This window comes from Anarhichas minor, unplaced genomic scaffold, assembly GCF_050575085.1.
Source record: "Anarhichas minor isolate MPS153535 unplaced genomic scaffold, ASM5057508v1 ptg000045l, whole genome shotgun sequence".
NCBI classification, from domain to species: domain Eukaryota; kingdom Metazoa; phylum Chordata; class Actinopteri; order Perciformes; family Anarhichadidae; genus Anarhichas; species Anarhichas minor.
In genome coordinates, this window is record NW_027466491.1 from 8,699,454 (window position 1) to 8,725,632 (window position 26,179).

The 26,179-nt window shown below is 44.3% G+C and overlaps 3 protein-coding genes across 4 annotated transcripts; 2 read left to right on the top strand and 1 right to left on the bottom strand.

The window, feature by feature from the left end:
- Positions 1-279: 279 nt before the first annotated feature.
- Positions 280-3,886, top strand: eri1 (exoribonuclease 1). 2 transcript variants are annotated; one of them, XM_076111550.1, is made up of 8 exons: positions 280-693; positions 1,510-1,691; positions 1,856-2,072; positions 2,160-2,243; positions 2,332-2,441; positions 2,536-2,650; positions 2,852-3,139; positions 3,471-3,886. In XM_076111550.1, exons 1-7 carry the CDS (start codon positions 619-621, stop codon positions 3,092-3,094), a joined length of 1,026 nt encoding a protein of 341 aa, XP_075967665.1. In that variant the 5' UTR covers positions 280-618; the 3' UTR covers positions 3,095-3,139; positions 3,471-3,886. The 2 variants fall into 2 exon arrangements, with proteins under 2 accessions (XP_075967665.1, XP_075967664.1); XM_076111549.1 differs by having other exon boundaries at positions 281-693; positions 2,852-3,886.
- A 296-nt stretch (positions 3,887-4,182) lies between these two features.
- Positions 4,183-25,715, bottom strand: lamb1b (laminin, beta 1b). The gene is made up of 36 exons (XM_076111877.1): positions 25,590-25,715; positions 25,404-25,505; positions 23,507-23,646; positions 20,625-20,715; positions 20,024-20,199; positions 18,726-18,861; positions 17,341-17,414; positions 16,713-16,901; positions 16,516-16,579; positions 15,767-15,969; positions 15,066-15,186; positions 14,783-14,971; positions 13,821-13,997; positions 13,323-13,435; positions 13,149-13,228; positions 12,817-12,952; positions 12,576-12,734; positions 12,183-12,316; positions 11,980-12,100; positions 11,663-11,849; positions 11,393-11,536; positions 11,079-11,310; positions 10,830-10,993; positions 10,427-10,651; positions 9,982-10,199; positions 9,201-9,297; positions 7,457-7,826; positions 7,195-7,379; positions 6,700-6,941; positions 6,356-6,562; positions 6,129-6,273; positions 5,837-6,044; positions 5,528-5,669; positions 5,251-5,427; positions 4,912-5,071; positions 4,183-4,793 (listed from the first exon to the last, which is right to left on the bottom strand). The coding sequence occupies exons 4-36, from the start codon at positions 20,656-20,658 to the stop codon at positions 4,657-4,659; spliced, it is 5,346 nt and encodes a 1,781-aa protein (XP_075967992.1). The 5' UTR covers positions 20,659-20,715; positions 23,507-23,646; positions 25,404-25,505; positions 25,590-25,715; the 3' UTR covers positions 4,183-4,656.
- On the top strand, positions 23,595-24,937 carry LOC142971219 (overexpressed in colon carcinoma 1 protein-like). The gene is made up of 5 exons (XM_076111878.1): positions 23,595-23,652; positions 24,189-24,213; positions 24,356-24,391; positions 24,514-24,590; positions 24,882-24,937. Exons 1-5 carry the CDS (start codon positions 23,595-23,597, stop codon positions 24,935-24,937), a joined length of 252 nt encoding a protein of 83 aa, XP_075967993.1.
- Positions 25,716-26,179: the final 464 nt, after the last annotated feature.

Here is a 26,179-nt window from a genome sequence, read left to right on the forward strand (position 1 = left end):
ATTAACATTAGTTATATAGGAACAAATGACAAACAGTGCACATTAAACATTATCTTGATATATCTTGTGCGTCCTATCTTCATGTGTAAATATTGAAATTGGTATTAATCATTGAAAATTAAAAAATAAATAAATTACAGTACGTGAGTATCCATATTGTGTATGCAAGACATAATATGCAAGACATAATATGCAGAAATACACGTCCAGTATTAGATATGTTATGTGTCATCCACACCACCAGTGAGCGTCATTTTATTTTGGCGCAAACCGGAAGTCATCACAACTGTCCGCCTCAAAAAAAGTTGAACATTGAGCGGCGACCTGCATCTTGAGCTGAGATAGTAACGTTATCGATTAATCGCGTTTATTATTGATTGATTTAGACGTATGTAATACTTATAACTGAACGAGTTAGTTCCGTACTTAAGTTAGCGGTTCAAAGTGGAAAACCGCGAAGAAGAATCCAAACACTGGAATGATTGCTATCCTGTTAGCTAGCTAGCTGATGTTAGCAAGTGAAGCTAAACCGTTATCTAGTACTGACTTCACTTTAAATTCACGCTAGGTTGTTTATTCTAAATTGCCGACTAGTTTCTGGATTAACTTCCACTTTAAATGGATGAGCACAAGGAGAACATTCACACCGAGGACGTCAACGTGAAGATGTCTAACACGAGAGAAGAAGAGAAGGTTGGTGGATGCACTGAGCTAACGTTAGCTTCATGCTACACCTTTGAAATGCTGTTTATGTTTCTGAGATGCTAACAATTCAACGCCAAAATGAACGCAGATATAAGCATAAATTTATTCAAGTATCAAATGTTAAAGTTCTCATTCTGCAGAATCACCCATTTCAGAATAATGTGTGTTATATTATTGGACTATAATCATTGATTCATTCATGTGTAAGCATATTGTTTAGTTTCAGCAACCACAAGGTGATGAAAACATGTATATGTGACATACTATACTATGACTTTTTACTGTTATTATGACATACTATACTATGACGTTTTACTGTTATGACATACTATACTATGACTTTTTACTGTTATTATGACATACTATACTATGACTTTTTACTGTTATTATGACATACTATACTATGACTTTTTACTGTTATTATGACATACTATACTATGATTTTTTACTGTTATTATGACATACTATACTATGACTTTTTACTGTTATTATGACATACTATACTATGACTTTTTACTGTTATTATGACATACTATACTATGACTGTTTATTACTCTTAATATAGTAACTAAAATCATCAAATACATGTAGTGGAGCAAAGGGAACAATATTTCCTATTAATATAATGAAGTACAGCTACACAATGCAAATACTCAAGTTATATATTCCATCTTTGTGTCTTAGCACGTTTTAATCCATATTCTATCATCACCGACCTGCCCAGTGAACTAATCTGACAGCATGTTGACTCCTCTGTGTGTTATGTTTCTGTCCCACATAATTAATAATATAACTCCTCTTCAGGTGAAGCCTTGCAGCAGGATATGTCCCGATGAGGAATCTGCTCCTCAGGTGTCCCCGTCTCAGTCCAACAGTGACTTCAGTCATCCGGTGTACAAAGAGATCGCTCAGGCTAACGGACACATCAACCGCATGACCAAGGAAGAGCTTCGGATCAAGTTAGCAGCACTGCAGCTCGACACCAGGTAACGCTGGCCAAAGAGTATATACAACTAATAAAGAATAGAAACAGTAGAACATATTAACATACTATTGAGGAAGACATTTGACCGCAGGGCTCGGTGCTCAGTTCATAAACATTTCTACCTCCAGTGTTCCCTAAACCTCTTCTCTCTCTTTGTGTGTAAAGAGGTGTGAAGGACGTGATGAAGAAGAGGTTGAAGAGCCACTACAAGAAGCAGAAGCTGATGCAGTCCCCCGGCGAGGGGGGGCCCACCGACACCTTCTACGACTACATCTGCGTGGTGGACTTTGAAGCGACGTGTGAGGAGGATAATCCTTCAGACTTCCACCATGAAATCATTGAGTTCCCCATGGTTCTCATCAACACGCACACCTTAGAAATTGTAAGTTGAGTTTGAGATGCTCCGTTTTTAACCTGTGGGGCGACTTCTGAATTTACGAGTGTCGTTTCTTTGTCATTTACTTTGCAGGTGGACTCCTTTCAGGAATATGTGAAACCAGAGACGAACCCACAGCTTTCAGACTTCTGTGTGAAGTTAACGGGGATAACACAGGTCGGTGGAGCCCGCTCTGATATCGGCATCATCAACGCGTGATCAGGAGTTCTTGTGTTATTGAATACTCTGTTGTTTTGTTGAGCAGAAAATGGTGGACGAAGCAGAGCTGTTTCCAGAGGTCCTCCAGCGGGTCGTCGCTTGGCTTCAGGAGAGGGAGCTTGGGACAAAGTACAAATACGCCATCCTTACCGACGGGTGTGTTTGAGTTCTTTGAAGATGCTGAATATGTGGCTCTTCTCATCACTTTAGTGAAATCTTTACACCGTTCTCTTTCCTAACTCTTCTTCAGGGCCTGGGATATGAGCAAGTTCCTCAACATCCAGTGCCGGATTAGCCGGATCCGATACCCCCACTTTGCAAAGAAGTGGATCAACATCAGGAAATCATACGGAAACTTCTACAAGGTTTGTGTTTTTAATAGTTTTAATATGAGAGACTCGATGTTGCGGTCTTTATTTCACAATGAACCCTCAAGAAGGTATAAAAGTTATTCATGAAAGAACAAAATGTTCAATGCAGACTATTGAAGGATCTTATTGTTTTTAAATGAATTTAAGCCCCATCAGAAACAGCAGCAAACCACCAACCAGCTGTTTCCCCCCCAGGTCCCGCGCACACAGACGAAGCTGAGCACCATGTTGGAGAAGTTGGGTCTGAAGTACGAAGGTCGCCCTCACTCTGGGCTGGACGACTCGCGTAACATCGCCCGGATAGCGCTGCGCATGCTGCAGGATGGCTGTCAGCTGCGCGTCAACGAACGCATGCACGCCGGCCAGCTGCTCTCCGTGCCCAGCTCGGATCCTGTGGAAGGAGCCCCCCCACCACATAACCCCCGCAGCAGAGACTAGACCCAGGACCCGAGGCCAGTTCTCCGGTTTCAACTTTTAACCCCTGTGAGTTGGAGAGAAAAACAAATCCAAAACACTTTTACGGTCTTAATGTCAAGTTGTACTTTTTGTTTGGAGCTGAAACGCTGAAGTTCATTAAGGGTGTAAATGGGGTCAACATTTTGATTTAAGATTCTCTGACCACAGCTCCATATATTTTTACACCAGATGTCTAAAAACAGAGATCATACGAGTGTGTTGTGGGAGGATTTTCCTTTCATTGTTAGTCTGTTAAACCTTCCTCGCCCGGCCTTATCAAGCTGCTAATACTCAAGCAATTTGATTATAGTGTTACATTTAGTTGTCCCATGATGATGTGAATTTGTTTTTATTTCAGGTTTTGCTTCCAAGAAATACAACTCTTTGAAAACATTGAATAGTTGTCATTGTTGTGGCAGTAAAATTATATCAATGTCGGCCTTTAAAACCCCACATCTGTCTCACCATTGTGCAAATACTAAACAAGGATCCACATGTGTTGCTGCTGCTGTCTGAAGTGCCACATAATAACAGAGCCATAACATCACACTGAGTCATGAGGATACGTTGTCTGTCATTATACAACTACAGCACAGGTGGTCATTTGACAAATTAACCAATAACATGTCTGTTAGTACTGTAAGAGTCATCTGTCGTCTTTTGTAATGATATTGAATGACTTGTTTCATGGAGGATGCTCTATTTTAACCAGAACAGATATTCTTCTGAATGCCAAATATATCAAATAAAAAAATGTTTCTCTGTTCTTGTAAATCATCTTTGTCCAAGTTTATCATGTACGGTATCAAACACTTCAAACCTTTTATTCTGGACTTCAGCATCACTGTAGTTGCTGTTCTCTGCCTGTGTGAGGCGCTGTTGTTCAGCCTGTTAACTCACTAAACTGATTACAAGATTAGTAAAGATCTTTATGGGTTACCACCTCAGGGAAACCTTGAACAATTGTTAAAATCTATCTGGAATCAAGCTGGTATTAAAGTCGCCATCGGGTAGCTGAAAGTGAAACTCTTGACGCTCCACCTAAAATAAAAGACCGACGCTTCAGTTACTTGATTTTCAAATAGAAGTTTAATATTTGTTCGTATGCACAAACAAAACTATTCAGAAATGTTTATCTTTGGGCTTATTCAGTACGTACATATTGTTTCTATCAAATATGTTCAGTCATATATTTAAATACAAAGGTTTTAATATCTTATACAGTTACATCGTTCAATATTCTCCACACATTCTTGGTTTCGAGCACTGAGGTCACATCGGCTTTTAGTGGTTTCCTTTGAGACTCGTTACTTCAATACTGCAATGGTCTTTGGCAGCAGTACAGCTTATTTCACTTGTTTTGGCACAGCTGTCCAATATACTTGAATGTTAAGTTGTTGGCACTGACAGTGTCAAACATATTACAGTGTTTGGTCCTAAAAGCTATAAAATACTCAGAATTATCTGGGAGCATAATTGAAATGCTTTAAAACATTTGGCACCATTAAAATCCCAGCCAGGTGCTCGACCGTCCAGGGTGATCATCACGCACAGGTGCTGTACAGCGTCACTTTGTAGCTGATCTCCTCCAGGATCCGTCGGACGGTTTGCTCCAACTCCACCATCTCTGCAGCTTTGGCCTCCAGGATGAGCTGGTTGGCCCCATAAGAACTTTCCAACTCTGAAAACAAAGTAAACTGTGACTTATGAAAGAAAACCGGGCTGTTTCTGTCATAAATAATCTCATAAAAGTCATAATATAGTATGTAAAGAAAATACTGTAAACATCTGACGGCCACCTCCGAGTCTCTGCAGCTTCCTGCTGCTCTCTGCGAGCAACACTTTGGCTTCCTGCTGCAGTTCGTCCGCTCTCCTCCTCGCCTGCAGCACTGACTCCCCTTTATCCTCCAGCAGGTCCTTGACTTCCACTAATTTGTCTTTCACCTCTACGTCAAACTCCTTCACACACACACACACACAAACAACGGCGCATTACTGGGAGAATAGCAGCAGAAAATGCTCCTTTCTTCACCTTGTTAGACTGACGGAAAGCGGCCCTCATCACTCAAAATCCAGACTTAAGGTATTTCAGGAGGAATGATGAGTAAACAGTGTGTGTCCGTGTGTGTGAGAGCAACCTGCTGGGCCTCCTCTGCGTTCAGTCTGGCCTGGTCGGTGGTCCAGTCGGCCGTCTCCGCCATGCGGTTCACCTCCAGGTTGTTCTGTCTCAGCAGGCCGACCTCCCGCTCGAGCTGAACCAGACGACCCGTGGTGTTACCGAGCTTCAGCTCCGACATGGCCGTCTCCGACTCCACCTGACACACGCGCACATGTTGAAGTCACTGGCTCTGTGTCCGTTATCGGTACATGAAGCTTCCATCAGTCTGAGAAAAGAGGGTTGTGGATTAAACTCACAGAGATCAGCAGGTCCAGGGTTCCCCTCGTGTTGTTCTGGGCCAGTTGGATGGCGTCCATAGCGGTAGTCTGAGCACGCTCAGTCTCATCCAGGGCGGCCTTCACCACATCTGCCGCCTCCTTTATGTTAGACGCCTCCTCGCTGATGGACAGATAGAGTATATGTATTTACAATAACATAACTTTATTCATATATCATGTAGACGAGAGACAATCTAAGAAAACGCAGCATCTCATTTATGTCTGGAGACCGCAAAAACTCACTAAAATGAACCTATACTCGTATAATCTTAAATATTATTATGTTACCTGGCAGCCTTGGCCTGTTTCAGCAGCGTCTCTGCAGCCTGGATGTCCTCAGCGCTCTGACCGAGGATCGTCTCCACGCTGGTCAGAGTGTCGACCTTCTCCCTGATCTCCTTCGTCAGCTCCTGCAGCTTTTCGGTCGAGGTCGGCATCTCCAGAGCCAACACCTCGTTGGCCACCGCCTCAATCACCGAAACATCTGCCGTGTTGTCTGGATAATCAGAAACAAAACAGAGTTGATACTTTCTTTCCCCCTTTTTAAACTTCAAAATGACTTTTCTTGCGATCTACTCACTGGTGAGCAGGTCTCGTATCTCTTTGATGAGGTTCCGGAGCTGCTGGTTGCTCTGCTCCACTCTCTCTTTGCTCCGGTTAGATTTGACCAGAACCTCCAGAGCGTTCACCTTGGCCTTGTTTGCGTGGTTGTTGGCTTCCCACACCTGACCACAAATAGAATCAGTTAAAGCTCACTTACATCTGAAGTCATTCTACATTAGTTGAGTTTCTACCATGTTCACTCACCATCCTGGAGAGCTTGTCCACTTCCTGACTCGCTGCGAGGATCTCCCGGTCCAGGTCTTTGGCTGATTTCAGTGCAGTTTGGGAAGTCGTGACGAGGCCTCCGCATCCGTCTCCGCCGCACTGAGGCGCTCCGTCCTCGCCGACGCAACCCAAACCACCGCAGGGGGAGCCAGAGCAGCCGTCCCCTTCAGCTGCACCACCACATGTCTGCAGAGAAAGAACAGAAAACAAAGTGAGTGTAAGTGAATATTTAATCAGTTTGAGGTCAGTCTGTTTGTCGACGATGTTCAGCATTAAGATGAAACTTTACTGAGAAAAACAGACTCTTTATAAACCTCTCTCACCTTCTCGCCAAGTGGTGACAGGTCAAATGTATTCAGCTCAGAAGACAGTTTGTCCAGCTTCTGCGAGTTTCTCTGGTGCTTGCGGTCAAACTCCTTCTGAGCGCCGCTCAGTTTGTCCTCTGTGGCTTTCCGTACTGTGGCCGATTCCTCCACCGTGCTTCTGGGATTGCTGGTGGAGGTGTTGGCGCGGAGCTCAGCCATCGTAGACTGCATGTGTGCGGCTGCAATGGTGTCCATGGCACCTGAGAAGACACAGAAAAGGATGTCGGTCGGTCTAAGAGGTAAATGCACGGGGGAATGTCAGCACGAGTACGCTACTGTGATGTATCTGATGATACGCTAACCTCTTCAGGAGTTTAAAACAAATTTCTGGAATTGCATAGAAGACTAATCCGTTGTTCCTCAGACCATGCTTCAGGATGTATGTGAAGCAATATTGCTGATGACACGCTGGCCTCTCTGTTGGTTTAAGGTTTAAAAAGCACAGTTTCTCACCCTGGATGTTGGCGTTCTTGGCATTGTACACCTCCTCTATCAGCTCCTGGACACTCAGCTCCAGCTGGTTGGCCTCATCGGTCAGCGTGTCCAACTTTGCATCGGTGGCGTTGGCGTCACTTTGGAGAAGGTTCAAGGTCTCCTCCGTCGTGTTCAGCTTTCCGTTTAGGTAGGACATCACACCGCTGAAAGAAACAAGACGGTAATGAACACAAACAAAAAGGTGTCTGCAGATGTTGTACAGATCTGTTTGTGTACATACGTAATCTGATGCATCAGCTCCTGTATCTGCTCCAGCTTCACTGCTGCAGGGTTGTTCTCTACTATTTCTCTGACAGCTTTGGTGTTCCTCTCCAGGCTGCTGACCAACTCTTTGTACGGCGCCGTCACCCCGCTGGTCTGGAGCTGTGTCACTTGAGCCTCCAGGCGTCGAGTTTGATTGGTCAGCTCGCCGACCACGGTGTCCCAGAGGGCGAAGCACTGGTGGCAGGGTTCACAGGTGGGGAACTCCCCCTGATGGCCTCTGGCACATTTGTCACACCGTGGCCCAGACACGCCCTCCACACAGATACACTGACCCGTCGCACGATGGCACTGATCGCTGGAGATTCCCCAAGAGTCGCAGTCACAAGCTGGAAGAGAAAATCAGATTTCAGGAATACAAATAAAGGTTCAACTATCCCTAATTATGAAACGATATATGTGCACATCGTAAGGAAATAAATCTAAAACCATGCAATGTATTCCCAGTTGGCTTTCAATTGAATAGTGCATGATGTCAGCCATCACTGTTGTCAAGGATAGTAAGTATTTGTCCTGTACGGTCATATTTACATGATGTATGATGACTTGAGCGTCAAAATGATCATAAATGAACTTCATAATAGAACTTGTTTGACCTAGAGGACTCTGTTATATGAGTGTTTAGGTTTTTAAGTCTCCCTCGGGAAATGAGCCATTTGAAAACAAAGTTTGTTCAACCTCCAGCACTCCAGTAAATAAACAGAGACATGAACGTGAGCCAAGTCTCGAGGCCCTCCACAGGGCTGCCCTCCCTCCCCAGAGAAGAGGAGGAGGAGGAGGAGGAGGAGGTTTGGTGTAAGTCAGAAAGAAGGAATGCAAGGTTGGAGAGGCTTCCACCATCAGTGTTGCTGTGTGTTGTGTGATTTATGGAGCAGAAAAGGAGCGTTGGGTTTGAAGTTTTGCATTATCATGATGAAATATTACACCTGTTTTTAAAAGCACTTTAGGGTCAGAACAAGCACGGTGATTATCCTTAAATCACACCACGCAGACAGCATTCTAACCTCTGAAATATAAATATGGACATAACAACCTCTCAGCTGTGGCGACATCTTTTAGAGGCTTTATTACCAACACTCTCTCACATAACTACGCATTACTCCCACACTTTTCTCAGTGCGTGTATCATCTGTGCAGATGGAAAGCGAAGTCCAGCTGGATTAGCAGCTTGAGAGACCTTTAGGGAATACAGCAGGCATAATTCCTGAGTCCTCTGGGCGTTGGTGCATGACGAAAATGGGATGCCTGGGAGTTCTGGGGAACATCTGGTTCTCATGAGCTGGGAATGAGAGGTCATTCCCAGCTCTGTGACGCACACATTTCTTCAGAGGTACTATCCAGGACTCAAGGCCGTTTTAAACATAGTCCCTCTATGTTAGGTCAATTATCTTGATCATAAAAACAAGGGAACTGAGGAGTTCTTTTACTGCCAAACGGCAGCGTGTTATTGGCTGGCCAGGTCTCTTACCTGACCTCAGCCAAACTGCTAATATGTTTCACATACTGAGGACCAGAGGAAGTCAGAAAGCTCCCAAAAAAAGCAGGAAGTGAACGTGGCTGCTGTCCAGGCCTGGCAGAGCTTTGCGAAGGAAAACCGCTGCGAACTGAGCTGGCCACTAGAGGGCAGTGTAACAAGCTTCACGTAGCTTAACGTTAATACTCGGTTTTCTTGTTTGTTCATATAGCGGTGATGTGTTACCCACCGTGACATTTCACCTCTGGTTCCCCCCAGAAGAGCTCTCTGCATTCTCGACACGTCTTGCCACCAAAACCGGGTTTGCACAAACACTGTCCTGTGATCTTCAGGAACAGCAAAAACACAAAGAACATCAGGTCAAACTAAATATGATCAGACAGTAGACGTGCAAGAGGGTGGATGATGTGTTTGTTTCATGTCTTTTCTTTGACGTGCGGACACAATGGACCTTTGTAGTTTGATACAACTTGCTCCTCTCAGAGAAAAGTGTATTCAGTTATTCCACAGTGTATTCTGAAACTTCCTTCCTCTGATGGAGAGCAGCCAGTAAACACAGAAATCCAAATATTTGTGTGTGTGTGCGCACACTATTCTGTTCTTTATGTGCATGTTCCCATGCATCCACATACACAGTTGTGAGTTTGAGTTAAACAGAGCTGCAGAGAGAAGCTATTCCCAAACAGCTGGAGTCCATACATCACAAAAACAACACAAACACGGGCCTCGGTGATTAGATGGGTTGGTCACAGTGACTTACTGCAGCCCTGGAGCTTTACTCTCACTGAGAATTGTTTGGGAAAACAAAGTCCCACATTGTGGAAGGAAAACTCACTCAACAATCCGATTTTGTGGTGCAGCGTTGGGATTCAGTTCAGCTATACATCATAACGTGGGAGAGCAAAATCGGAGCAGCTGCTGCGATGCTAACGCAGGAAATGATGCAGACAGATGTTGGATGTTTGGCGAGTGGTTGCTGCTCTTGGATTCCATCACAGCGTCTGACTCACCTCGTCGCAGGAGGATCCGTAGGAGTGGACGGGGTCGCAGTCGCAGCGCTGGCAGCCCGTCCCGCTGGCGATGTTCCACGTGTCGGCGGCACAGGCGTCGCAGTTCTGACCGACCACGTTGGGCAGGCAGGGACACTGGCCGCTGTGCTGGTCACACTGACACTCATCGGGGGACGAACAGGCCCGAGGTGCTGTGCCCACAAAGTGACACATACACTCTGCACAGAGGAGGGAAGACGTCAATCAGTGTTCGAAAGCTTTTACCCACGTTTGATTTGTTTGTGTGAGTATTCATTGTATTAAAAGAAACACACTGTGAGATGAGATTGATGCTACAGCCCAACTGATGCTGGATGTTTGAGGATGTTAGTTATATCGATATGGTAGATGAATAATAGACATGCACCCATACATACAGTAGTGTCACATTAACAGCTGTACTCACTCCAGCAGCTCTGAGTGGCAGCGTCGCCGTAATAACCCTGTTTGCAGTGCTGACACCCGTAGCCCTCGGTGTGGCCAAGGCATTTGAGACAGGCGCCCGTCCGAGAGTCACAGGACCCCGGGTCGTGCATGTCGATGTTGCTGTTACACTGGCAGGGCATGCAGCGCCCACCGGGCACCAAAGGGTTCCCGAAATAACCGGGGGCACACTCATCACACCTGGCGCCTGCACGAGGAAAGGAAACAGGAAGTGAATTCATGTTTTTCAAGTTCAGAGGGCTAATTAGAGGAGTGTTTGGGTTTCTAACATGTGAAGACGCGATGACATAAACTGTAACGTGATGCTTTGAGCTGCTTACATACAAACAAATCTGCTGTGTGTGTGTGTGTGTGTGTTTGTATACCTTTGTAGCCAGGGCTGCACACACACACAAGCTGGTTAGTGGTAGCCAGAAGGTAACAGCTGTCAGAAAACTGGCGTCCACTGCGCGGACCATCGGGGCACATACAGGGACGGCAGTGGCCACCTGACCCCAGCTCTGGGTCACCATGATAACCGCCCACACACCTGGAAGTAAAGGAACAGGTAAACTAGACAGACTCCCAGATCCCGCGGTTATAATCCCTCTTGATTTAGCTTCCTGGTGCCGAACCTCTCACAGTGGTGTCCGGTGGTGAAGTCTTTGCAGCCCTGACACTCTCCAGTCTGAGGGTGGCAGTGCTCGCTGTGGCCGTTACAATGGCATGGTCTGCACTGAGGGAAGCCCCAGAAGCCCGGCAGGCAATGGGAACACTGGCGCCCCGTGGCCCCCGGCACACACTCGCACTGGCCTGTCGCCTCGTGGCAGAAGGCGCTGACGGAGCCCAGAGGGTCACAATCGCAAGCTGAGGGTGATATTATAATCATTACACTTCCTGTTACGGAGTTAAATCAGCATCAAACCGGACAGTCGATCCTTAAACTTACGTCTGCAGCCGGCGGGGCTGAACAGAAACGTAGCGGGGGCACAGTGTTCACAGTTCCTGCCGACAACGTTGTGTCGACACTGGCACTGACCTCCACTGGGCTCACACACAGCGCTGAGTGCACCCTGAGGGTCACACTGGCATGCTGGGAGACAACACAAGGGAGAGAAAAGTGAGATTTATGAGCAAAATGACCTGACAGTAAACAAACGAAAATGTCTGCAACTCTACAAACACACATGTTATACATGCGCACATAAAAACTACGTACCCATGGCTCCTTTGTGCAGCAGAGCAGAGATGCTGAAGATGTAGTCGTTACAGATGTCGGTCAAGGGGCTTTTCACGACACTCTGGCTGCTCTCCAGACACCGGTAGCGCTGGAACGTATCCCACGCTCCTTCACCGTCGATCCCATGGAACATGTCCAGATCCCTGACCCGGGGTATCAGCACCAACTACGAAGAGAGGAAGAGGAGGAGGACAAGGGGTCAGCCTTATCTTTCAACAATAAGGAAGACCAACAAGGAAAATCTTTCTGTCCTTTAAGATAAGTTGGGGGTTAATGAATGAATGTAATCAACGTACAGAGTCGATGAGCGTGTACGGGCTCTGGATGTCGCTGACTGACGAGTAGAGCGGCAGAGTGAGACGGATCGTGTAGTTCAGTCCTTTCTCGAAACACACCGGCCTCACCAGCAACGCGTGTCTGAAACACAACAGAGAGTCGGTGTGTGTGTGTAGTGAACGTCTCGCTCGAGAGACACAGTGAAGTTAGCTAATGTTCATACCTGGATCCAGGTGGAAGAGAGCTGGACTGGTCGTCTTCACTCTGGATGGAGTTGCCGCAGTGAGCGGAGTAGTTTGGAGGGTTGAAGACGGGACGCTGCACTCGGATGTTCACCTGCTCCCACTGGTCTGGCAGCTGCAAACATAGACAGACACACATATCTCCCCGTGTAAAAGCTGTCAGACTTTATTTAGAATAGACAATCTTCTCGCTGATGGTCTCCTTTACTTATCTAGGTCATATAGAGGCATCAGTATTAAATATAGACTGTTTCATAACCAGTTAGAAGTTCCTTGTAGTAACTTTAATAAATTAAATCAACATCACCAATTAAAACAAATGTGTATGAAGCGTTGTTGTTGTTCTTACCATCCAGACAGATGATGTTTATTACCTGTGGCTCGTAGCGAATAAGGATGTCGTAGTCCATGGACTCTGGGATGTTGTTGACGGTGAACTCTAAGTAGGCTCCTTCTGGAACATTAACAAAGCCCATACCGGTCCACGTAGGACTGCGATCCAGAGGATAAGGCCTCGGTACCACCGTCACACCCTGACAGAGATTAAAGAGATCAACGAAGCTGTAGTTCACATGTTTAGGTCAATACATGGGATGGTACTATAAACACACTTACGGGTCCGTGCTTGGCGTCCTCTGCCTCGTAGGTGTAGTGATCCAGAGTGATGAAGTAGAAGCCGGACTCGACTTGTTCGCAGCGTCTTCCAAACATGTGCTCCCTGCACACACACTGTCCTGAGTGAGGGTCACAGCTGTGGAGGGAGAGATTTGGCAGATATTATCTCAGTACATATAACTTTCATGCATTTTTATTTTTCTGCTTTTTCATAAATGTACAATAGAAATGTTTTAGTGCATACGTTTTGTAGTGAAATTTGACTCCTGTTATACCTTTGTGCATCCTCTAAACTTAGATAATGAATTAGTAAAAGTGATCTTTAAACATACTTATTGTTGATAGCCCCGCCCTGATCACAGTCACATGATCTGCAGCCATCCATGTCATTGGACAGACCCCAGTGCTGCGGCTACATGGAAAAGAATAAAAAGACAGACCTTTGTTTACACACACACACACACGGAAAAATGTGTATTTTAATTGAGGCAGTTGTGTTTGCGCACCAGACACTCGTCGCAATTATGTCCGTCAACGAGGCGTTTGCAGAAGCACCGTCCCGTGTCCGAATCGCAGGAGTTTCCTCCGGACAGAGTGCCCAGCGGGTTACAGGTACAAGCTGCCAAAACACACAACCGAACAATGTAGCTTCAGATTCACCTGCGTCAGTCTGTCCGACTGTTTATCCACATTGTGTATGTTTGTGTCAGCGTTGTTATTTCAAGTTCTCCAGCAAAATGCACTTTTAATCTCTATTTCTGATATTACAGACAAATAAAAGTCAGTAAAGTAACTATGAAACCAACCTTCCACCTAAAAATTGCAGTAAATTACGTTTTTATAATGATGGAAATTAAGGTATTTCTTAATGGTAAAATGCAAAATGTGAATAACTTGTTTGGCTTTCCTGTGCAAAAGGATGAGAACCGAGATATTCAAAAGGCAATATAATCTTAAAACGTGGGGCATAATAAGGGCCTCAACAGAAACATATTGTGACGTACGCAGGCAGCCGTGAGGCCCCTGTCCCAGTCCGTGGTGTCCCTGTCTGCAGTGGTCGCAGCGCTCCCCCTCCACATTGGCTTTGCATCGACACTGGCCTGAGATCAGACCGGCCGCCACGTTGGTGTGCGAGTCACACAGTCCGCCCTGCAGAGACCCGGCTGGGTCACAGTTGCACTCTGTGGAGACGTGAAAAATGACATTAGGGAAATCGTGTGGACACGTGAATGCTTATCATTCCTCCGTCTCATGGTCATGTGAAAATATTAACATAATTTACAACGAACAAGGGAGGGAAATATAACAAATTTCATGGCAGCCTGTCAATATTTCTTGTGTGCAACAATTACATTTTGGTCTGAAGGAGGCACTGGAGGAAATGTCAAAGAGTGTCCAAAAACTGAATGGGCGTGCTCACTAAATGAAATGGAAATCTGCCCGCTAGATTATATTCATTGTGTAAAAGAGCAACAGTTTAGATGACGCAACAAAAAAGGCTGCAGCCTCAAAAATTCTAATTTCAAGTCTATCTGCTCAGTAAATGCTAAAATGAAGGGATTTCCTTCCATGACATGCAACAGATAAAGGTGTGGAAACGTTGTAGTAGCATTACATCAGCAGTTGGTTATCTGTGAGTGAGAATGGACAAGAGCTGCAATAACAGTGTGTGATTTAAAAGATGAGTCTCATGGGGAGGGAAAGAGAGAGGGGGAGGCTGTGTTTCATTTTACAACACTATTTCCACTTGTACCCAGCACTCAGTCGATAATTACAATCACGACGTAACAACAGCTCCTTTCTGCAGAGCCAGGTGGTGCTCGTCTGAGGGAGAGACATGTCCCGGAGGAGGACACCAACATGCATTCTAACAGTTCATCTAATGAGTAGTGTGTGTGGTCGTAAAGAGGAACGACGAGTGCAGAACTCTCAGAAGGGTTCAGAGTTGGGGTCAGAGGTGACTCACGCTCGCAGACGTTGGGGTCCCTCAGGTCGCGGTTCGGGTGCTGGTAGTAGAAGGGTGCACACTGCTCGCACTGCCGGCCCACCGTGTTGTGTCGACAGTCGTCGCACACGCCTCCGCTCATGTTGCCGGTCGTCATGTACATGGCCAGGTCGAAGTGGCACGATGTGGAGTGCTGGTTACACTCACACTCTGAGGAACAAAAGTCACATTTACTGCTGGGTTTGTTTCTGGTCAAAATATGCATTTTGAGAAGTGAAATCTACGTTCGTGTTTGTGTTCGTACTCTTGCAGGCGTGGCTGTTTCGGCCCTCCGCGGGTTTCCAAGGCAAATCGTGGTAAAAGTCCTGACAGCGCTCACAGTTTAGTCCCTCGGTGTTGTGATTACACACACAGCGGCCATGGACCTACACACACAAAATAAATCAACATCATCCGTAGTACCAGAATATATATTTTCTTCTTCTAGTTTCTAGTATCAACATACAACACGTGTATTTTTCAGAGTGCCTTCAGCAGTTAAAGACTATTAGATGCGTTTGAAAGCTCTGGGAAAGCAATTGGCTCTTTGAGCTGAAACCATTTAATTAAATAAGTAAGTAATCTACTCGGAAAACATGTTATAGTTATAAATATAAAGTGACTTGATACTCCGCAGTTAAGAAGATTATCTCACTAAAAGCTCCATTTAGTAAGATGGACTCTACTGATGAAGATCATGTGATGTGATCGAAAGCTCTAGAACAGCTACTAGATGGACCGTGTGGTGAGATCTTTTCCGATCTGATAAAAGGCTACAGACCATGTTTGTTTTATGATTTATTGTTGCTGTGTTGTGAAAACAAGTTAACCAAAAGGTCCATTTAGTGGCTGTTCTGGAGCTTTCAATCATGTCACACGATCTTCATCAACAGATGAAGAGTTACAGGTATAACATGAAATTGTCGATATTAAATTTCCATCCTGTGAGTGTGTGTTTGGATGTACCATGCCCTCAGCACTGGTCGGCGCTCCATCGATCGGGGCGCATTCGGAGGCGTGACCGTAGCAGAAGCAGTTCCCGCGTACAACCATGTCATAGAGGGAGTAATAGTACTTCTCCGTCACTTCCTCGCGGGAGTCGAGCAGGTTGTCGCCCAACGTGTGGAGCCTCAAGAACTTCACCCGGAGGTTAGTGATCTTCAGCATGTCTGCACACACACACACACAGGAAGTTAAGAGTGTTGGGTATATCACATCGTTTTACAGATTCATTTTCCCTTTTTTCCCCCCCACCTCAAAGACGCCGCCTTTGTTCCTCGCACACCCACAGTATTCACCACATACTTAACATGAGGCCTCTGCATGTGTGTGTGAGTGTGTGAGTGTCTCAGTCTGGATGTAGGCGAGTGCACGAAGGCCAAGTCGCTCCAACATGTGAAATTCCACGCAGCGCTCCTCCCGTCTGGTACTGGAAATCCCCTCAATATAGTCATGTGGTTATCTAACATAACTACCTCAGCCGACGTATCATTTTCCTCCATCATTTGGGTTTAATTGAATGAATGAATTTATCTTAACAGACTCCAAATCAATCAATCTGAGAAGTACAATGACTACATGCAACCTGTGATGACAGACCACCGACTTTATAGACATTTTAAGAGGCCAAATGTCAAAAATGTTTGCCTCTAATCTATACAATGCCAACAACACAACAATAAAAGGTTTTAAAGGCAATTTAAGGATCAGCTTACTCTGTATCTTCAGGCTGTAGGGGTCTTCAATCTGAAAGATGGGGTCCAGCGCCCGAAATATCACCTAAAAGAGTAAAAAAACTGTTTAAAGTTTGTATTGAAAGTGACTTTTGTGAGCGGCTACTTCTCCTTAAAATCAACCAGACATTGAATAGAACAAAATACTATAAATACTAACAATACACTTAAATACTCACTTCTCCCTCTGTGGACGGTTCGATGTCGGAGTAACGGGAGTCGCAGATGATTTCGTCCACTTTGGCCATCGGCCCGGAGGACACGCCGGGGAAGGACAACTCGCAGTCGTAGGCGAAGTAACGATAAACCTGCCACGTTTTCCCAAAGTCCATGGACCGCTCGATCATCATCGCAGCCGGCCGAAACGTCTGTCAACAGAGACGGACGGGAATTTGGATAAAGTACATTTTCTAGATATCTAATACTTTTCATTTGGATACCATAATAATACTACAACTTGGAATATACGTTTATGATGTTCCTGAAAGGCTGGTGGCTTTTAGACGTGTTTTTCTGCCATCTAATCCCAAAGCAGGATGAGACAGGAAACACATGGAGAGTGTGCGTTTTGATTATGATGTATGATGAACTACAGGCACAAAACCAGCTGGTCGGCGTCGACCATGTGAAATCATTTTACTGCACACCCTCAAACTCATCCCTCCTTCCTCTCTTCCCACCGTCCCCCAGAGACCACAACGGTTTCCCACATTGCTCAACAACAGCTGTCCGACGCTGTGTTTATCTCCGTGCCTACGAGAGTGTATAACGTGTGTGTGCGTGTGTGTGTGTGAGAGAGACAGGCACCTTAAAGGTCATGATAAGGTGTGTGAAGTGAAACTCGGCCTCCAGGTCAAGCTGGATGGTCACATTCTCCACACCTGCAGGTAAAAAGAAACAGGAAATTAACAATTAAATCTCTTTCTCCACCGACGACACACTTTCTCACACACTTAAACACAGTTTATTCTAAATGTTTACAGATTCTTTCTGCACATGTTTATGCAGCTTTTTGAGCGTTGAGCTCACATGAATCTAATCAATCAGCGGTTCTGGGTTGTGTTGCACCAGCTACTCCTAAATTCTTCACGACGTTTATGTGTAAACGTGGTTTTAATCTAGTTATTTACGTTGCTTTGCAATATTAAAACTGGGTTCTCCTTTTCCGGGGATTATATAGCAAAATGTGTAGATTGCAACTGTTTATATTACATATCAAGGCCAAGAGGGAGCTGGAGGACGACTGCCAGGGAATTAGGAAATCCCAAGCAAAGCCATTGTGTGTCTGCAGCTTCCTGCTGTTTCTAAGCCATCTGCACTTCTGGCCGCCGCTCCCTCCATGACTCACACCTCGGACAGATTCCCACCACTCGGAGGGAGACGGTGTGCGGCATGAATGAGGGAGCAAAGAGGGAAGCTTTCGTCACACTGGAGCTGGACTTTCTCACTGTAATGGGATTTCTTTCATGGCTCAAATTAAGGATGTGACGATTGTTGTGTGTGCTATTAATCAGGCAGAACAGATGTTACAGATGTCCCGTTAGACACAGACTCCAGGGCAGTTTGTCTGAAACCATCAGCTTCACTGAATTTATTGATATTTTTAAGAGTCGTCTTAAAAACATATTGTAATTCAATCGTAATAATTTCAGACACTTTCAGCTTCTTTAATGTAAAGATTTGCTGCATTTTGGCCATTTTTCTGCAACAAGTACATCTACTTTTGATACTTTCAGTACATTTTCCTCATGATACTTACATACTTTTGTAACATTTTCATTGCAGGACTTGGGAGTATTTTTACAATGTGGTATTTGTACTTTTACTTCAGTAAAGTATCTGAACACATCGTCCACCACCTCCACCGTCTCATTACACACTTCCTCCCCTCCCTGTGTGTTCAAGTGATGACACGCGTTTCTCACCCGCACACCTGTTCTCCCCCAGCACACCTGTAAGCCCCGCCCCCTGTCCCTGCTGCGATTGGCTGCAGTGAGAGTCCGTGTGATGTCCTGTCTAGTCATTACTGAGCTCAGTTCCCACGAGAAGAGCCTCAGTCGGAGCTCACACGCTACGCTGCTCGTCATTCATCTCAAGAGAACAGGAGTTCTGTCTCTGTAATTCAACAGCAAAACACACTCTTTTCCTTCTGTTGGTTGTTGTTTCTCTCTCACGCATGTTTTGTCTCTCACCGTTCTCAGACTGCCACCAGGTCTTGAGGCGGTTGTGGGCGAAGGTGGTGACCAAGTTTTCGATGGCGTGGCTGACTTGGTTGCTGTCCTCGTCGAACACCTGCCTGGAGTCGCACACAAAACATTTCTTCTCGTCCTGAGGGACACCGAGCACAGAGAGGGATCAGTCATTCTGACAAGTTTGGGAATTATCAGGGAATGCAACACAAGGATTCTCCCCAGTTTGTGTTGGACGAGCAAATGTCCAACATCTTAAGAGAGGCTTTTCCCTGAAGGAGTGGAGGCTGTTTCAGCAGCAGCTTATTAAAGCCTCAATGCGTGTTCAACAATCACATGTGGGTGTATAATGTGAGCAATGACAGAGAGATCCAGTAAAAGTGGATGCACAGTATATATATCACGTGTCTGTTTAATAATGTGTTCACTGCGTTTGTAAACAGCAGGAGCCTCGGTTTGGCTCGGACACACTTAAAGTATCGCAACATGTGAATAAACAAGAAGAGTTTCTCAATTTCGGCGAGCTCCTGCCAGCCGTGTTGAAATGTGAGCGTCGTGTCTCTTCACAGTGTTTATCAGAGAAAGGTCTTCTACTCGAGGCTCACTCCCCCCCCCCCCTCCCCCTCCCCCCCTCCTCCGCCATGCAGCTCATACTTGAGGACTGTGCTCATCCTCAGGAAGCTCAGCAAAAAGGCCCCGCAGTGTGTCATTTCATAAGGACACCATTCACACAGCGGACTCGCCATAGGGCTGTTTGATAATAAAAAGGAGAACACCCCCCCCCCCCCCCGGCCCACATGCACACAGCAAAGCGATTGTGAGGCCACACAGCGCTTTTATTGTGGAGAGGAATGTCTGAACTCACAGCGAGCAGACACTGTACATGTGCACGCTCCCACACATGATGTGCACACTCCCACACATGATGGAGAGCTGAATCTATCCAGCTCATTGATTAGGAGATGGATTTAGATTATCAGTCTCCATCATCAGTAGATCTAAAATATGAGAGTTTGCTGCTTTTTCTTCTTCTTATTGGACAGTTAACTAAATATATTTTAGGGTTATTTTTTTCTTGTTATATATATTAAGTGTAAAGCACTTTTGAAAAATGCTTTTTATATGTAACTAAAGTTTGCCTCCTTGCTTGCACTCACAGCCACAAAAGAGACAAAAGCCAAAGAACATTCTCGCTTTGTTTCAAAGCAGCTTCTGTATCAAACAGCAGAGAAAGTTCAAGGACATGAGGCCCTGAGTTAATTGAGTTCATTTCCCCAGCAGCAGCATCCACCCTTTCTTACCTCCAGATGTCCGACGATGCAGAAGCGCTCCGGATGCTTCAGGCCGCAGGTGGAGGTGACGGAGAGCTTGTGCGCCCGGCCGATCAGCAGGCCACCTGTGGCCGGGTAGCAGCTGCCCTCGGTGCAGACATCCGGGAACTCCGGCAGCTGCTGCGCCCTGACGGGGCTCCACAGGGCTGCAGGGAGGAGAAGAGCCGTCAGTGACAGTCCTGAATCCCCAAAATAAAAACTAGAAATCCACCCACAAATCAGCAACGCTGGTCTCCTTTTGCTTTCAATTATAAAACCCAGAAGCAGAGCATGTTTGCGTTCAGTTTAAATTAAAATCACATGGATTCTCTCAGGATTGAGCAATAAAATCGAATTGTCAAACTTTCCTGCAGCAGCTCTGCCCTTTCTCAACTTACAAAACACTCAGATTTCTGGTGAAAACAACACATGACTAATGGTTTACAGATGGCTTTCATTACATGTGTTGCTGCTGCAGACGTGAGAACCAAAGTGTCCTGACAGCACCTCAGATAGTTTGTACATTACCTTTAACTAACTTTAAAGGGTTAGCGTTATTAACTAACTTTAAAAAATAAAAACATAAACTCACCCAAAGTTGTTATAAAGAGGATTATGAGCCACATTTCCAAGTGCGGAACATTGACAGGACGTCCTGTAGATGATGCTGATGCGTCCTGCAGCTGGGAGAGAGGGAGGGAGTGTGAGTATGAAGTTAGAGGAGGTTTTTCTTGCAGAAGTCAAAAGTCTGCCTCTATGGTGTGTGGAAAGGGCCAATCCCAGGATTACCCTGAGTATGAAGTGTGAACAGTGCCACAGACAACCTATTGAAGAACACAGCTGTATTTAACGTTCCTTTATGTTTGCTGAAAATATGGACCGTGCAGAATTATTCGTAAAAGAAAAAAGTGAAATTGAAAGCATATATTGCCTCTACACGGCTCTCAACATGGCAACGGCTGAGCCGGCGGCTCGCAGCTAACAGCGCAAGCTACGGCAGCAATGCTGACAGAGCTAACGGTGTTTAGCTGGATGCTACGCTTCCGCAGCAGCTCAGAGAAACTCAGATTAACAAACTACAAGCAGGGAGAGCTCAGGTGGATATCACTCCACTATATCTTCACAACGCTATTTGTTTGTTTCTAAATCAATGCTCTTAATATTGTATGAAGACTCTTTAAGCACAAAAGTATATATAAGCTTCTAAATATAGCTACAAAACCAAAAGTGACCATTATGCAGGATGGCCTATTTCAGAATAAAGTGTATTATATTATAATAATTGATGCATTAATGTGTTCATTGCTTTCGTTTTCAGCTGGTAATTTTAATTACTTTATATAATTTTAGCCCCCCAGGCATCGATAAAGTTTGATCTCAATCTACATTGAGATTTATTTGTTGTTATATTTTGGATTATTAATCTTCTATTCAGAGACAAAGCAGAATTTCAACAGCATACACAGTTACATTCTTAAACACAAACACATAAATATCTTTGGGTTGGTGCAAATCTTTTTTCATTTTGTCGATTTTAATTTGCTAAATATATGACAACACTGCCTCCCTGTGTTCATAATGAGGAACTACAGCTTTAAACACCCACAACTCACTTGTCTCTTCATTTCACTCTTATTCTTCACCCTTTTCTTCTTCTGCAGTTGTACAGAAACAGAAAGTCTGTTGTTGTTGTTGTTGTTGTTATTATCAACCAATCACGGACAAGAATTTGCTGATAATGGGCCTTTTCAAAACTCAGTTCAATTTAAGAAATAGCATTGATTGCCCCGGCGGGGACATTGCAGCTCCCAAAATGTCTCCCTGGCTTGCGTTTGATGTGAAGGATTTGCAGTTTAACATCAACAATGAGCCAGCAGGAGGTTTGAGCAGCAAAATATAGAAGTGCTTCAGCTCATTGTTTCGTTATCTGCAACTTCACTGTTTTGTTTCACTCTCACAACGTCGCTTTTGGTGAAAATAACGGAGCATTTAGCCGCTAAAGAGACAGTTATCTCCCCCCAGGAGCTGGTGGAGACCAAAAGCAGAGCTAAAAGAGAGACAGAATTAGACTTACATTCATCAGATGGACACAACCTCTCCTCAAAATAAATGATGATGTTGCTACGTAACTGCGGGATGTGTAAATAAACAGTTTTCTACGTCCACAACTTGTTTCCACTGCCGCCAAGAAGCCATAAACTCAGTTATTGCAGGTTTAACTTAAGCCTAAAGGTCTCATTGTGCTCACAAAGAAGCTAACACACATTATATTCTCCAGTTAATCAGAAATGAAGATGCTGTTGTGTCTACCGACGCTGCCTTCGTTTCTACATCACACAGTAATCTGCTGAGTCAGCTGACCTGTGGCGATGTGGAGACACTGGGATTTACAGCATCTGTGTGTAATAATAAAACCAGCTAGAGCCTGTGGGTCAATAACGCGCTCCGATATCGGACCTTCACAGACGTACAGTGCAGCATCTCGTTCAGCAGGAGAATCTCTACGTTTCTTCTCTTTCTAAGCTCAAACTGCAGCTTAAAGGAGCCGACTGTTCATTACTGGAGATGCACCTCTGCTGTGCTGCAGTCACACGAGGGGATTTGTGTTCTCGTGGGAAGTCGCCTGGTGGCACAACTCTAATTGTAGTCTACCTATAGCTGTTGTTAGGGTTCCTACTATATAAATATAAATAATAATAAATCACATGAGTAAGAAAACAAGGTTTACTTTATTTTCAGCAGATTCTAGCTGCTGAAAATAAATGTAATAAAGTATTTCTATTTTGTCTCTCGTATAGTTTTTACTTCCATCTTATCTTAGTTTTATAAACCTCTTAGTATTGATCTCTTACGTTCTCTATTTACCGGCACTTTGTATCCTGAATGTCCACATTCTTACACCAGACTGCATGGACTATTTAAGGACAAATAGTCTCCAGGAGCTTCTGTAATTTAAGACAAACTCCAGAAGTGCATCACCGCTGTCTTTTGTGAAGCTCAGCAACACTTTGGAGCTCTACTTCATCATTTTAATACACTTAATACACTAACTGGGATCAAAAAGCATGTTTTTGAAGACATCTAACAGTGAGTGGAGACTGGTTTCCCAGAGTTGTACAGAAGCTCTGTATTCAATCTGTCGCTTATTGTTAATAAAGTTTGTGTTTCATCTTCTTTCTGCACCAACTCAAGTCCACTGCTGCTGTTCTGGGAGGAATTGAAAAGATTCAATGCGACTCTGATCTACTTCCTTAGAAATTGTGCAGAGATTTCAAAGCCTGAGACACACAAACACTCCCTTGACAGCCGGGGTGAACACACTCTGCTTCTAGCTGTTTCCTCCCTCTCTCTCCTCCTCTCTCTCTCCTCCTCCTCCTCCTCCTCCTCCCTTTTCTTGCCGTCATTTTAATCTATCCTCCATGCTGAGAGGTACAGTAGATAGACACAGAGTAGAGGAAGGAACCTTCTTCGTACCTGTTGCTTCTTTATTTCTTCTTCTTCCTCTCATTCGTCTGTTCTTTCCTTCCTCTTCTTCTGTGGTTTTTATAGACTCAGGTGAGAGATGGGCTGTGGAAACTCCTCACCAGCCACCAGCAACAACAGCAGCAGCAATACTGGAGGTGAGGAGAACATTTTGTTTATCTAGTAGCATATAACAGCAGATAATATAACAGATTCAACGCTTCTCTCGTTCTTTAGTTGTATTTAAGTGTTTAGTAACTTTTTTTTGTCAGATAATGCCGTTAAAGGTCCAGTATAAATTCATATAAATTGCAGGGATGGTCAGCCTCAGTCAGGTTATGAATGTCTCTGGATGTAACTGACCACGCAGCTGTGACATGAGCCAAACATTGTGAAGGATATCAGATAATAAGTGTGAAAGCAGCGCTCTGAACCAGACGTTCCAGTGTTTAAACGATGGAGTTCAATAACCCCATCTGCTATGCTTACTATTTATCTACTTTTAGCTGTTTTTTCAACCTAATCTTCTCAGATTCGTCCTTTTTATTGCTTCTTTTGCAGAATGTTTCTTCTTCTCGTTGCTGTAGATGTTATTCCTGTAGTCTCAGGTGGATGATTGCAAAGATGTGTTTGATCATTTAAATTAATATGAAGATCGTTAGTTTAACTAACATCTGTCTGTCTGTGACTTCAGGTCGTGCTGAGTCTTCATCAAAGATGTAAGTTCATTTTAAATCTTTCTCATTACAAACACATTCAGATGTTAAAAGATGTCTGTGTTGTTTGACCTTTCTCTGATGTTCTCTGTTACGTGGAGCTTTTAATGTGTGTGTGTGTGTGTGTGTGTGTGTGTGCTGACAGATCAGAAGAGTCTATGGCCGAGGACGACAAACGGAAGTGAGTTCTGATTTTCAGTCTCTGCATATAATATTGGTTTATACAGAAATAAATTACTTCTAAACATATTTTACATTTTGCATAATGTGTTATGATATATATGGTTATATGGTATATAATAGGAACTATGGAGGTGTGTATGTGGGTTTTCCTGCAGACCTGAGCAACACTCCTCAAGTACAGATTGGATCACTCAGAGGTAACACACACACACACACACGCACGCACACACACACACAGCCTCAATTTCCTGTTGAGTCTCCAGGGTCATGAGAGCATGGGAGAGAGAAAACACTGATGATCTCTTCACAATCTGCATGCGTTTACGTTTTGTTTATTGTCTTTTATGTTACACATACATGTGTCTGTGTGTGTGTGTGTATATATATATATATATATATATATAAGTATTGTATATTTTGTTAGCGCATCACGTGCACTTTGTTTAATATTTGACGTGTGTGTTAATCAATGAAACTGACGTCCACAGAGCATGAGACAGACCCGTTGTCCCTCAGGAGGCCGCTGTGGGCCGACGGATTCTAACTTTAATGAAGAGCCAGGTGTGTGTGTGTGTGTGTGTGTGTGTGTGTGTACTTGCTTCAGTTTGTGTGTGTGTGTGTGTGTGTCTCAACTATTTCCTACTTTATACTGCAACTACTGCACAATTTCCTTTGTGATAAATAAAGTTGTATCATAACTTATCTCATAGGAACAAAATCTCATCAGAGATCATTACTGTAATTATAGTATTATATATTAGTATATTTATTCAGTGTTGCACGTGACCTCCTGGGTGTTTATTTTCCATTGCATCTCTTAAATCACGCAGTCATTATAATAATAATCATCATCATTCATTGTTTCAGTTCTAACCAGTTAAATAAATCCCTTGAAATGAATCCTGCTGCTGTGTTTTTGTGCCTCTCTGTGAAGTGAAAGGTGCAACAGAAGAATCATACGGCAGAGGAAGAAGAAGAAACCCTGCAGGCGTTTGTCATCAGGAACTCACCAAGTCTCAAATGGGAAACAGCAGCAGCCAGCGGAGACAATCTTCTCTCCCAGCGTCCATTGTGAGGACTTTAACGGGATCAGCTCCACCTGGTTTCACCGGCTGTGGAGACAAACAAACTGCTTTAAGACTTTTGTGCTTTTAATGGAAATAGACGTATGAAACAGGCCGTTTAATGGTGGTTACATGAAGAGGATGCAGCTGTTACACTGAAGGTCCATCAGCTGATTGTCACAGAACGGCAGACAGGAGGTGGAAGATGTGGTAGCTGTCCTCGATGAGGACTGACTGTCACGTAGGACGACATTTAACACATACTGAAGGATGCGTCCGGTGAGGCTGCAAGATGTCCAACGGTGATTTAAAGTTAGTCCAACTGTGTGAAGTACATCTTTATTATAATAATGAGGCTATTTAGAGAACATTTTCCTGAAAGTTTACAAAGTGCTTTACAGTATAAACTTAATAAAGGAAGGATAAACCTTTCAGTGCTCACCTGTTTGCTTTGTTTGAACTGAGAACCTGCAGACTGTTGGCGTCTCCAGGACACAGCAAAGGACCTTTAAGTGGTTCCTGCTGTGAGACGACGTCAGAGAATCTTCTCCTTCGGGCATTTATACAAAACAGCTTTTGGTTTAATATAACTTGAGTTATTGTAAACACTGGATCTTTAAAATCTCGGTATGTTCCTGTGTCTTTAAAAGTGTTTATTTCTTTAACTGCTAGAGGAATAAGAAAGTAAAATGAGTGATCAAATGTTTAAAGCTGAAAGACAT

Coding starts and splice junctions, on each gene's coding strand:
- LOC142971219 (XM_076111878.1), top strand. CDS start 23,595: ATGGGCTGTGGAAACTCCTCACCAGCCACCAGCAACAACAGCAGCAGC. Junction 24,214..24,355: donor GCTGAGTCTTCATCAAAGAT/GTAAGTTCATTT, acceptor GTGTGCTGACAG/ATCAGAAGAGTCTATGGCCG. Junction 24,591..24,881: donor ACAGATTGGATCACTCAGAG/GTAACACACACA, acceptor TGACGTCCACAG/AGCATGAGACAGACCCGTTG.
- lamb1b (XM_076111877.1), bottom strand. CDS start 20,658: ATGTGGCTCATAATCCTCTTTATAACAACTTTGG. Junction 7,380..7,456: donor GAGCTGATGCATCAGATTAC/GTATGTACACAA, acceptor TGTTTCTTTCAG/CGGTGTGATGTCCTACCTAA. Junction 6,274..6,355: donor TGGACAAGCTCTCCAGGATG/GTGAGTGAACAT, acceptor ATTTGTGGTCAG/GTGTGGGAAGCCAACAACCA.
- eri1 (XM_076111550.1), top strand. CDS start 619: ATGGATGAGCACAAGGAGAACATTCACACCGAGGACGTCAACGTGAAG. Junction 694..1,509: donor ACACGAGAGAAGAAGAGAAG/GTTGGTGGATGC, acceptor ACTCCTCTTCAG/GTGAAGCCTTGCAGCAGGAT. Junction 2,073..2,159: donor ACACGCACACCTTAGAAATT/GTAAGTTGAGTT, acceptor TTTACTTTGCAG/GTGGACTCCTTTCAGGAATA.